Source organism: Myotis myotis, unplaced genomic scaffold (genome assembly GCF_014108235.1).
Source record: "Myotis myotis isolate mMyoMyo1 unplaced genomic scaffold, mMyoMyo1.p scaffold_m19_p_2, whole genome shotgun sequence".
Classification (NCBI taxonomy): Eukaryota; Metazoa; Chordata; class Mammalia; order Chiroptera; family Vespertilionidae; genus Myotis; species Myotis myotis.
The window spans coordinates 209587245-209599351 of record NW_023416324.1 but is presented as its reverse complement, the minus strand read 5'-3'; the positions used below and the strand labels follow the sequence as shown (position 1 = coordinate 209599351).

The 12107-nt window shown below is 50.5% G+C and overlaps 1 protein-coding gene across 9 annotated transcripts in view; it reads left to right on the top strand.

Moving 5' to 3' along the window:
* RRP1B (ribosomal RNA processing 1B) overlaps positions 1-11817 on the top strand; it is a 29108-nt gene extending 17291 nt beyond the window's left edge. For 6 of the 9 annotated variants that reach the window (XM_036351421.1, XM_036351416.1, XM_036351424.1 and 3 more), the window contains 7 exons: positions 200-297; positions 1784-1803; positions 2532-2663; positions 3223-3968; positions 6886-7035; positions 8285-8348; positions 9185-11817. In XM_036351421.1, coding sequence (XP_036207314.1) covers positions 200-297; positions 1784-1803; positions 2532-2663; positions 3223-3968; positions 6886-7035; positions 8285-8348; positions 9185-9378 — 1404 coding nt within the window. In that variant the 3' untranslated portion in view covers positions 9379-11817. Of the gene's footprint in view, positions 1-199; positions 298-1783; positions 1804-2531; positions 2664-3222; positions 3969-6619; positions 6743-6885; positions 7036-8284; positions 8349-9184 lie in introns of those variants that run through there. The other 3 variants (XM_036351417.1, XR_004974235.1, XM_036351422.1) reach the window with 3 other exon arrangements.
* Positions 11818-12107: the final 290 nt, after the last annotated feature.

The window sequence follows — 12107 nt, the reverse complement described above, 5'->3', positions numbered from 1 at the left end:
TTGCAACCATAGTAAAACCAAGACTTATATTTTTGATATTTATTTTATATATTTAAATGCCATTTAACAAAGAAAAACCAACCAAAAAAATGAGTTCGCGTGTCATCTCTGACACGCGTGTCATAGGTTCGCCACCACTGCCCTAGGAGGTGCATTTCCAGGTCACTGCAGGTTTATGTTCCTTTTTCTTCTCACGTAGTTTGACTATAAGGCTGTTGCGGACCGACTCCTGGAAATAACCAACAGGAAAAACATCCCTCCCTTCAACAGGAAACGTCTCTGCAAGCTAATCAAGAAGTAAGTGATTGCTTGAGAAGGTGTCCCTTGATTCTCATTCATGTTCAAGTCCAGCCCTTCCATTTATCTCATGGTATAGGACATGTTATTACTATGCTTACATTTTTTATTTTTAGCATATATATGCACTTATAAACTGCAGTGTTTAATGATGACAGTCACCTGCCTACCACTCCACCCCACCTCCACCCCTCATGTCCCATTCTGCAAATGCAGCCACACTCAGCGGTTTCATAATGATGTAAAAAGAAGTCTGCCCTGACTGGTTAGAGCATTGGCTCATGCACTGAAGGTTTCAATTCCCTGTCAAGGGCATGTTCCTGGGTTGCAGGTTTGATCCCGGCCTGACTGGGGCTGTGTGCTGGAGACAACCCATCCATGTGTGTCTCTCTCATATCTGTCTTTCTCTAGCTTACTCTCCCTCTCTCCCTCCCTCTGCCCCTCCCTTCCACTCCCTCTAAAAAAAAATCAATGGGGAAATACCCTGGGTGTGTATTAAAAAATAATTACAAAAGTAAATCTATTGATAATATCTAAAATTAGGTTGAGAAATTGCAATGTGAGCCCTAACCAGTTTGGCTCAGTCGATAGAGCATCGGCCTATGGACTCAAGGGTCCCAGGTTCGATTCCGGTCGGGGGGGTGTGCCTTGGTTGCGGGCACATCCCCAGTAGGGAGTGTGCAGGAGGCAGCTGATCAATGTTTCTAACTCTCTATCCCCCTCCCTTCCTCTCTGTAAAAAATCAATAAAATATGTTTAAAAATTTTAAAAAAAAAATTGCAATGTGAGTGTACTGCTGAGGTGTTACCTGTTGGTGCGGTACTGAGCTGGGTAGGGGTGTAGCTTTTTACCCCTTCCCCCACCCCTGGTGTGGTTATGCTGCAGTCGTCGTTGATATCGTTATGACTGTACCAGTATTCACTGCAGAGCCCTGTGGCCTGTTATGATTGATGATATACAATAGCTGAGTTTGATCACACTACATGTAAGCAGGCACTGTCTGAGCACTTAAATTACTTCACGTTATGTGGTAAAGCCTCATAAGCTGCCTTCTGTAATTCCCTCCTCTGACGCATGGTTGACTCGGGCACAGGGAAGTCACCGCCCACCCAGAGTTGTAGCTACCAGTCACAGAGCTGGATTCAGTCCTCCTGCCACTCCCCCACTCTGCCCACTTCCTTTGTAATCTAATGCACCAAATCTTATAGACTAAGCACTACTGTCATTTCTCCACGTGGTAAGCAGGGGAGCTGAGTAGAGGCAGAGAATCTAGCTGTGTCAGCCTTTGGAGACAAGAAACAAAGTTCACTGAGGGTGATCTTGTCCTTCATTTCTGGCCTTTGCGTCACACCACGTTTTCCCCCTCCCCTTCTAGAGGAAAAAATGTGAATTCTAAATTTCACGTGTTTCTTAAAGTTTGTGCATATGTTTATAGAAGACAGAAAGAGGGGATTTCTTTATGAACTTTTGTTGTTTTCCTTTTCAGATTCCAAGATCTCTCTGAAGGTGAGGAAGGCAGAGCATTAGAACTGATGTTCTTACCTAAATGTGGACCTCACTGAGCACATTTAGGCCAAATAGTAAAAAAGCAAGGTGAAAAGCATAAGAAAGAGTAGTAGCCTTTATCTTTGAAAGATCGTCAGTTACGCCACTTGCTGCTCAGCTGAGAGAAGCCCGAAGAACCACTCTGTGGGGCTTTTTCTTTTTTTATCTCACCACCCACTCTCCCATCCCAGGAACCACGCTGAGCCAGACACGAGGCTGTATCTGTGCGGAGAGGGGGCATTTGAACAAGAAGGTTTTTATTGGTCCATGTAGTTTTCAGTTTGACCTTTTTTAAGAACAGTCGATTTCTCAGGGTCCCTTTTGTGACTGTAAGATCTGTTGTCCCCTGGGGGAACTGCTGTCTATAAACGTGGTGACATCTGAGCAAATCAGTGGCTCACTGCCCCCATCCCTTGGGCCCCTGAGGTGCTTAGAACTAGGGTGCCCAGACCTGGTTGGCATATCTGGAGATGATGTCGCCCAAGATTTACAGTCCCTTGCCTTGAGTGAGAAAGCCACAAAGTTGAGAGCCTAAAGTCCCTGTGTTAGCAGCTTTGAGGTTTGGGGGGAGAAGTAGTGAGGAACAGTGACCAGGAGGCAAATGAGGTGGGGAGGAGGCATGCTCTCAGGCCCCTGGGGACAGCTGTGAGGGCCTCAGCAAACTGACTACATGTGACTTTGGTGTCCAGCAGGCAGTATGTCTCAACTCGGTTTTGCTGAGGACATTTCTGCTGATGAAGATGACCAGACCCTCAGTCAAGGGAGGCATAAGAAGAAAGGAAATAAGCTTTTAGAGAAGACCGACATGGACAAAGGTGAAGGTGAGGCATAAGGCTTGGGACTAACAAGGCCTGAGAAGGAGGGGTGGGCTGCCCTCGACGACCTTGGGCCCCTCTGTGGTCCTGAGAACCTCTGAGCCACTGTCTTGATAAATTGTTACAGAGCAAACGCTTCTGCTCTTATGGCTGAAAAGTAAAGATTGTTTCTGAGTATTTGATTTTTCTGGGACACCCTCATTCCCACTTCCAGTAGCATCTGAGAAGGAGATACACACTGCCCTGTGACTCGTTTGTCTTATTACCACCTGGATCTGTGGCTTTACCTTTGGCCTGAAAATTAGGAGAAATCTGAATATATTTCAGCTCCATTTATATTGAAAAGGCATTAGCAAGGTTTCTAATCACAGCTGGGAAAGGGAGGAAATGGGACCAAAGCAGAGAGCTCAGGGAGCTCACGTGCGCTGAGGATCAGAGCCTTTCTGGGGGTAAGACAGCCCCACAGGCATTCTGTCGGCCACTCACTCTGTCCCAGAACCCCCTGCGAGACCTGCTGTCTGCTTGGCGTGGGGGCACCTGCTCATTGGTTTACGTGTCTTTCTAGGAAACAGGTTTTTTCTTGCTGAGGAAGAGGAGAGTAAAGCTGGTGTTCTCAAGAGGAAAAGGAAAAAGAAGAAGAACCACCTTCAACCTGAACACTTCGGGTCAGGGGTCAAAGCCGTTCCCCCAGAACAGAATGGGGACCCAGAACAGAACGGGGACCATGAGCCAGAGGCAGGTCCAGGAAGAGCCCAGAAGCTGGGTGGGATTGCGCTAGGGTCAGGGGTTTCGCCCAGCCCCCAGGGGCAGAGCAGCTCGGAGCACCCCCTCGTGCATCCTCCCACGCACAGCAGGAGGAAACGACCAAGGAAGAGGAGCCCGCGGTTCCAGGAACTGGTTGCCGAGTCCACAGTGTCACCTCTGGAGGACCTGTGTCAAGGTGGCCCTGACAGTGGTTATGCTGTGGTGCCTGTCCCGCAGGCTTCCCCAGCCAGTGGAGCCCCAGCCCTGAAGAGGAAGCGGAAACTCAGGGCTCCCCTGGCCAACGGCAGCCCGCCCACGCTGGCTTGGCCCCCGCCCCAGGAGGAAGGCCCTGCAGCCAGCCCAGCAGACGGAGGGGATTGCCCGGCCACACTGCCCCCGGGTGGGAGACTGAAGAAAAAGAAGGGGGAGCCCAGCCGTCTTGACCTCTACAACCCGTCCACTCAAAAAACTGCCATCTTCAAAAAGAGGAAGAAAATGAGAGAGATGCTGAACTTGGTTGAACACAGCAGAGGACTGGAATCTGAACTCAAGCTCGTCCAGGCTCTGGTAAGGCAACTGGGTTCCAGGCAGGGTGGCCACGGCTTCCTGCTGAAAGAAAGATCAGGGGCCCTGCCTCGGGCTTCCATTTGCGGTGGAGGGAGGAGGGGGAGACAGGTCAGGCCTCTGAACTAAGCAGCTGTCATGGTTCATAGTTCCCTTTACCAACAGTAAAGAAACGTGACCCGTTTCCGTGTCTGAGACAGTCACCACCCTCCTCCTCATTCCACTCCCACCCTCCCCTGCCCCCACCACACTGCTCGCTTTGAGGGGCTACAGAAGGGCCACATCAAGCTGGGAGAATGGTCCGTGGCCCAGGCAGACAGGCCGCCCTTCAGTGTAAACAGGCAGACAAGTTCCTCCATCAAATGCTGGTCTTATTTTTCTTTCAACTCATGACCAATCCCGTGCCCATGCTTTTTTTAATGAAAAGACTTTCTTTCCGCTTGGCTCTCTAGACCGGGGGTGGGCAAACTTTTTGACTCGAGGGCCACAATGGGTTCTTAAACTGGACCGGAGGGCCGGAACAAAAGCATGGATGGAGTGTTTGTGTGAACTAATATAAATTCAAAGTAAACATCATTACATAAAAGGGTACGGTCTTTTTTTTTTTTTTTTTAGTTTTATTCATTTCAAACGGGCCAGATCCGGCCCGCGGGCCGTAGTTTGCCCAGGGCTGCTCTAGACCCATATATGAATGAAAACCAGGCTCTGGTTCTACTATTCACACCCTCACTTCGGACATACCGTGCATTCAGTGGTCGGCAAACATAACTTCATTGGCGCACAGCCACGCCTGATCGTGCACACCCCCCGCTGCTTTCACTCCTCAGCTGCAGAAAGGAGTAGTTGTGGCAGACACCTTGTGGCCCTCAGAGCCAAAAACATTTACCCCCGGCCCTTCACGAACAGGCTTGCTGATCCCTGTTCAGTACTTGTGTTTGCACGCACTACTGTGCAGCAGTGTGAATGTTAGGGGAGTTTCTGGTCAGTAAGAAGCCTTAGCTGGGGAAAGCAGAACATTCACCTGGACTTCGCGCTAATCCTAGATCTTCTCCTGACAAGCTGTGTCACCTTCGTTGGCTCTGCAGCCCCTCCCTGCACTCACTGTTCATTTGATGCTCTTTCTTCACTAGGAATATCAGAAAGTTACTTCTTCGCATCTTTTTCACGGGCCTGCACCCTCTCTTCAAGAGGATTAGAACTGTTGCTAAATAAACCACAGGGTTACCGGGGTTTTCCTCCAAAAAGGGCAATGTGTCTACATCTCTGCCAGCAGGGGTGGGAAGGCGCATGGGAGAGGACTCCTGGGTCTGCCCCTCGTGGGTGCTCGGAAGGCAGACAGCTTCCAAGCCAGGACCAAGGACTTGCCAAAACCACCCGTGTGACATTGGCCACATTGGGTTTCCCAGACCCCTGCAGTCCCAGAACTAGTGCCCAGTCTTTGCTGTGGGTGGTGATCAGCTGTAAAGCACCCAGTGAATGTTCTTCATCTGCCTTAAGTGGACCTCAGTAAGCTAAGGTTCGTTTATGGAAGAAGAAAAATACGTTTTATAAATCTAGTGTTGCCTGAATGTACTGTGTTACAAAGTCTCCAGTGTGTGCAGTAATGTCCTGGCCTCCACATCACCACCACTCCCTCACTGCCGGCCCAGAGCACCTTCCAGGCCGGCCAGCTCCATTCATGGACAGGGCCCTCTGTACAGAGCCCTGTATCGTTTACACTGGACATTTTCTATGTTTAGATACACAAGTGCTTACCTCTGCTATCGTTGCCTGTAGTATTTAGTGTAGTAACATGCTGCACAGGCTTGTAGCCCAGGAGCAAAGGCTATGCCGCAGAAAGACAGAAATCTTCAAAACATGAGCCTTGAGTTTGAAAAAAATAAAAATAGTTCTTGTTGCTGAAAAGATAGGAAACTTCTGTATAAGTTTTTCTCTCTCCTGGGCCGCGACCAGCATGGCTAGAGAGCGGACGAGTCCTGAGTAGGGGCGGCCGGGGATTGAGAAAAGGAAAGAGACAGACACAGCGATAGTAGGGAAAGCTGGGACCAGGTGGGACACTGCCCTCTGATGGAGGGACAGTGACCCAGAGCTGGTGCAGCAAGTTTATTATATACAGCATGATACCAGAAGTTTTACTAGAGTTTAAGACAGGAAATTATGTGAAATCATGGTTAAGGATCAAGCTGCAATTCTTCATTCTTGTGGCTTCTTTGTAATTGTCAGTCCTGTCTGAGCCCGGATAATTGAGTCTGTTCCTGGCGCCTGGCTAAACTTAGATAATGAAACCCACCCCCTGGCGTCTGAGCTAAAGGTCAGGCCAACAACATACCTGCCTCTGGCAAGGTATGTTTCTAGGACATGGCTCTGCTGAAGCCACTGGAGTCAGCCAACAATCAGTTCATGCGCCTTCCCAGGCACACTCTACACTTCCAGGCCCGGCCAGTGTGGCTTAGTTGGTTGAGCATCAACCCATGTACCAAAAGGTCACTTGTTCGATTCCCGGTCAGGGAACATGCCCAGGTTGCAGGCTTGATCACTGGTAGGGGGTGTGTGGGAGGCAACTGACTTATGTTTCTCTTTGGTGTTTCCATCTATCCCTCTCCCTTCCTCTCTCTAAAAAAATCATTTAAAAAAACATTTTTTTGAAAAAGTAGGAAACCTCTGGCCCTATCATGGTGAAGTAGCAATTCTGTTCATGAAGTGTGTGTCCTGCTGAGCCAGAAAAGGTGTTTGCAAGTCTGGTTCCGGAAATGGTGGGGGATGGGGCATCGGCACTGGTAAATAGCTCTCACTGAGATCCCCTTCGACCTGTGGCCTCGCTCCCCATGGTGTCTGCACCCGTCCTGCTTTCACTTCCTGTGTGTAGGTGTGGCGCAGGTGGCCCTGGGCGTGACCTCCCCTCTTCTCGTCCCTCACGCAGGGGAGCAGCGGAGCTTTCAGCCCTTTGAAGAAGAAGAAGCTGAGGACTGAGAATGACTTTGTGAAGTTTGACACCCCCTTCTTACCAAAGCCCCTGTTCTTCAGAAAAGCGAAAAGCAGCACCGCCACCCCGGGGGCCCCTGCTATGCAGGTAAGTGCACCGCGACCGAACCGGAGGGGCTGTGCCCAGCAGACGCTTGGCCTCTGCTCCTGTCCACGGTATACGGGCGCCTGTTCCGGGAGCCCAGGTCTGCGGTGCGGGCTGTGCTGCGACTTCCGGGGCCGACCCTCGGGATTGGCCAGAGGTGCCTCCTCTGAGAACTCATGGGAATAGGGGAGATCTAGAGAGGTCAGTAGTGAAGGGGGCCCGAGGGCCCTGGATTTACAGATCAGACAGAGGAAGACCAGAGGGGCCTGCCACGGACACTGGCAGGTGCTCAGACTAGAAGAAGGAACGAGTGCTGTCCCCAGTTGGGCGAGGTGAGCACTGTTCTGGGAAACCAGGTGGGAGGCCATGAAGGACGGGTCGCCTCTGCCAAGATGCAGACCAGTGTATGCGGGAGGCTCATCTGGGGTTGCCTCCAGGAGATGGAGGTCTTGGTGGAGCTGTGGAGACAGGGGCCTGGGCTGGCCCTGCTGGGGAGACCCACAATAGGTGGACTTTTTGAGAAAGCAGTAGGTGCTGTATAAATAGCCTCCATCCGGCAGAGTGACCACTGCCCATGTGAGTGTTTATGCCTAAGATACTTTCAGGATATTTGTAAATGACTCTGGGCTTATAGAAGCCAGGTTCCTCTGATGAAATGATAATGTTAAAGCAAAACGGTCTGAGGTAGAACTGGGGATTCACACAAAAATACGGGGTTCTAGGAATAAATTTGAGAAAATGCTCCAAATCAGTTTGGAGTTCTGTGCACAAAAGGCCAGGGATGTGGGTACATTGCTCACCAAAGTTCAGTCCCATTGTAGATATAATCTAAGCAATTTGCTTCCAAGTTAAGGCTTAAATTCTAGGATGCAGTGAGTGGGAACTCCTTATAATTTTTCAATGTTGAACTTTTCCTATCACTTGGAGGTTTCAGACCTGGTCATTTTGCTCTGCTTTCTTCCCTGGAAGGCAGAGGCGGAGTCGGCAGTGAGGCAGTTTACTGCAGAGGGGTGCTGGCACTGCCCACCTCCCAGATCTATGAATGTGCCTGCCAAAGTGTTTCATGCAACCCAGACCTGGGGCGTGTGCAGCGTGGTCCTGATGAGGCCACGAGGCGGACACAGGCCCTGGGGCCTCCAGGCTTAGTGCTCCTGTGGGCTGGTGGGCACCTGTGAGTGCTCGGGGACGCAGACACACAGGGCACCTCAGCTCTTTGTGCTCCTCTCACTCCCATTATGCTTTTCTTCTGCAGCTCAACAAAACAGCATCCAGCTCCAAGAAGGTCACCTTCGGGTTGAACAGAAACATGACTGCGGGTGAGTGCGGGGTTTGCTTGCAGTCACCGTCTGCTCCTGGGGAGGAGGGCCCTGACCCCCCCCTTCCCCCCCGAGGCAGAGTTGGTCCCCACCTCCCCAGCGGGCGGCCAGGGGAGGTGGGGGTTGGGGGTCAGGAAGGAGCTGACCTGGTAGGAGGTGATGTGGATGGGTGGATGGCCTACCTGCCTAGAATATGTTAGTCGTCTTGACCTGAGATTTGATGGTCTGTAAGCTATAGCCGCCTCTACCTAAATTCAGAACCACTCTACCCAAGAGGCGGGAAAAGTGGGACATCTCGTCTTTCAGCTTTTAACATGGGTGTGATTCATTTGTGTTGGTTTTTTCCCAGAGGAAACCAATGTTTTTTTAAAGTATCTGAGTGTAAGACCTGACTCTCTTTAGGCACAAGTATCTGTGCGCGTGCGCATCTGTATGTATGTACGTACAAATGCACGCACACGCGCACAGGGGAGCAGCTATCAGGAGAGACCTGGGCAGCCCCGTTTCCCTCCATCTCTCCAGGTTGAGTCTGTAGATGGGGGAGGCAGTGTGGGAGGAATAAATGCCAGAAAGAGGGCTCCTCCTGGGGCTCTTTATTGAACCCAAGTATCACAAGGGGGCCCTGAAGGCATTTTTCTTTGTGGAGTAAATTCATTCTTGCTGGTGACTTTCATTTCCTCAGAAAGCACTGGAGGCCAGTTCTCTGCGGGGCTGCCCTGCACTGAGCGCCCTGGCTCCATCGGGGTCTCATGGGCAGCACGGAGGCAGGACGCGGGGTGGGTTGGCAGGACAGAGAAATCATACCCACTAAAGTGTGGCTCACTCTCATTGGGCAGAATTCAAGAAGACAGACAAGAGCATCTTAGTCAGCCCCACAGGCCCCTCCCGAGTGGCCTTCAACCCTGAGCAGAGGCCCCTCCACGGAGTGCTGAAGACCCCCACCAACTCCCCTGCCAGCACCCCCCCGGGGACCAAGAAACCACTGACTGCCACCCCAAAGAGAAGGCCAACAGCTATGGACTTCTTCTAATAGTAGCAGAGTCCCTTTGTAAAAACTGCTTTTGTACAGAATACTCTATAAATTATAACTTTTAAAAGGTGGGGTGTTTTTTATTGCTTTATAAATTGTATATATGAGGGTCAGAGTGTGAGCCATGACGCTGCTGTGGGCATCTTGGTTGAAGTTTCACTACGAACACGGTTTGTGCTGGCGCTCACCGGGATTTCCACTCTCGTGGGAACCTCGGTGACTCCCCTAGCGTGGGAGCCGAGAGCATGTGACCTTCACCACGGATAGATGCTGCTGGCACGTGTCAGCCTGGGGTCAGACTCCATCGGCTGTCGCCTGTGCACAGCTTGGGTACTCGTGTCTGCCTGCTTGGCTGATTTCTGGTGGTTTTTCATGTAAGTCTCCATTTAAAAAGCACCTAGGCTTTGTTCCCAGGCTCTATGGGTAGTGGGCAGTTTTTGATCGGATGACTCTTTGACTGAATCCGAAATACAGCTGGGGATGAGCCTTCTAGTGGGGGCAGGAGAGCAGAGCCCGTGGCCTGTGGCCTTCCCTGTGTTGCTACCTCTCAGACAGCCCAAAGTGTCCTCATCGGAGAGCAGCGGCCCCCAGCGCACCCCCGTCCAGTCGTCGTGCTCTGGCTGCTCTGTATACGCAAATGTCTGTGCCAGCGGCCTGTCGCCGGGCGTCCACGTGAGCAGCTCTCCCATCTTAAGTGAAAACAGTGCTCCGAGGCCTGGCCACAGCACCCGGAGACCGAGCTGCTGGGAGGCAGGCGAGCAACTGCCAGGACGGGTTGTGTGTATTTACTTGTTCCTAGTTACCTAATATCTGAAATGCTGAATCGTGCACTTGCAGGTTTTATAAAGTCCTCATTTTAATTAGAAAAGGTGGGAGGCACACAGACTTACAGTTGGAGAAACAATGCAACTTGGAGCAGCGCTGCTTAACCCTTGACCTGATCCCAGAGCCTGAATGAGGGGCGAGCTGCAGACTCGGAGTCAGGGGTCGCGCCAGGAAAGCCCCTGGCCCGGCTCATTCTCGAGTTTGCACAGTAACAAATTGCAGATGTACCTGGGGACACACAGTTTTGCCTCAGGTGCCCAGTGCTTCCCCAGCCTGCTCTCCACTCAGGGACCTCAGGCCTCCTAGAGTGAAAGCCTCCCTCCCCCCAAGCAGGAGCCCCAGTTTCTCACCAAAACCAGGGCCAGCCCACATTGCTACTTGCAAGCTGAGGGCCCGGGGGTGCCACCCCTCCCTGGTCAGGGCTGTGGCTTCGGAAGAAAGGCCTTCTGGGATGACATGGTCCAGCTGAGTGGTTTCCTTAATCACAGGACCAGGGGGGCAGACTTACCCAGGAAGGCCCTGCAGCCAAGGAAGGGGAACTGCTCTTTGCCTGCTCTATAACGAAGTGTTGTCACAGGTCAGGAAGAAAGAAACAGCGAACATTGTGCTGCTGTTAGCTCTTGTAGTGAGGCGTCTTCATACAAGATGACCTTGTGGCTGCATGGTTTTAGTGAGCTACGTTCGCCATCATACGTAAAGTCATTCAAAACCAGAACTGATGCGTGAAAAGATTAGATTTGAGTTGTCAGATATTTTTAACTTCATTTTTTTTACAAAAGTATCATTATTGGTCAAATTATTTTTCTAACAACTTTTATTTCAGCTTTAAAGATAGGTCTTATAGTCAAATGGGCCATGTAATCCAGCCATGTTAAGATGTCTTAGCAAGACGTTCTAGGGCAAAAAATGGTACATTTATTGTCGTGATGTGTGCAGGACCTTCTCTTCATAGCGCTGTATGTCACCTGTCTCTTCTGGGCTGCCAGCGAGTGCCCTGTGCGTGCTCCTGCACGTGCCTGTCTGCAGACTGGGTCCTGAAGGAACAGTGTGTCTTGGGTTCCATCTGTCCTCTGACTCTGTCCTAACTTACTCCATTTTGTGGGTAAGTCCAGTAGGTTTACTGTGGCTTATTTTTAATGCCTAAATTTTGGCTACAAAAGAATAAAAAAACAATTTTTTAAAATTCTCATTACGTATACATACAAGAATGTCAGATAAACTATTTAGAATACTGGTTTTCTACTTGATGCATGCTATTTTCCTAGGTAAAATCGCCAAGGGGACTTGGCAGTCCAAAATTGGAAATTATTTAATGCTGTCGATCTTACAGTATTTTGTAAAACAATCGTCTGTACGATTTGGTATCACACTTTACAGCGTATTGTCCTTTCTAACTTTTACTGAACTGAAAGCACAAAGGGGAGTATAAAGCAGTTGTTAGTGTTGGAAAAAAATATGAAATTGAGTCCATATTTTGATTTTTGTGTGTTTTCTCTGAACTTACCTGACTGCTGGCAAGGACTGTTTGTTTACGACCACTTTGTGTTAGTGTCTGCAGGGTTTGTCAGTACTCATCAAAGCCAAGTTCAATAAAAAAGTTGTCTTTGCCTCAGACTTGTATTGGATATGACTGTCAGTGTGCATAAAAATACGCCTCTCGGGGAACTGCTCAGTGCAGCAGGGGTGGAAGGTGTTGCCGCCGTTGTGAGGGTTTGAAAACAGACTGTTCAGGCACCTGTCCTTCTCATGTGTTCACTACACGGAGCCGGGGGGGTGGGAGGGGGCTGCTGGGGCAGTCTCCGCGGGATGGGGGAGCAGACACTGCCAGACCCACATAAAGCACGGGCCTCGGCCTGTGAGGACGATGCAGAGGTGCCACTGTCCTGGGTGCCTCCCCAGCTCAT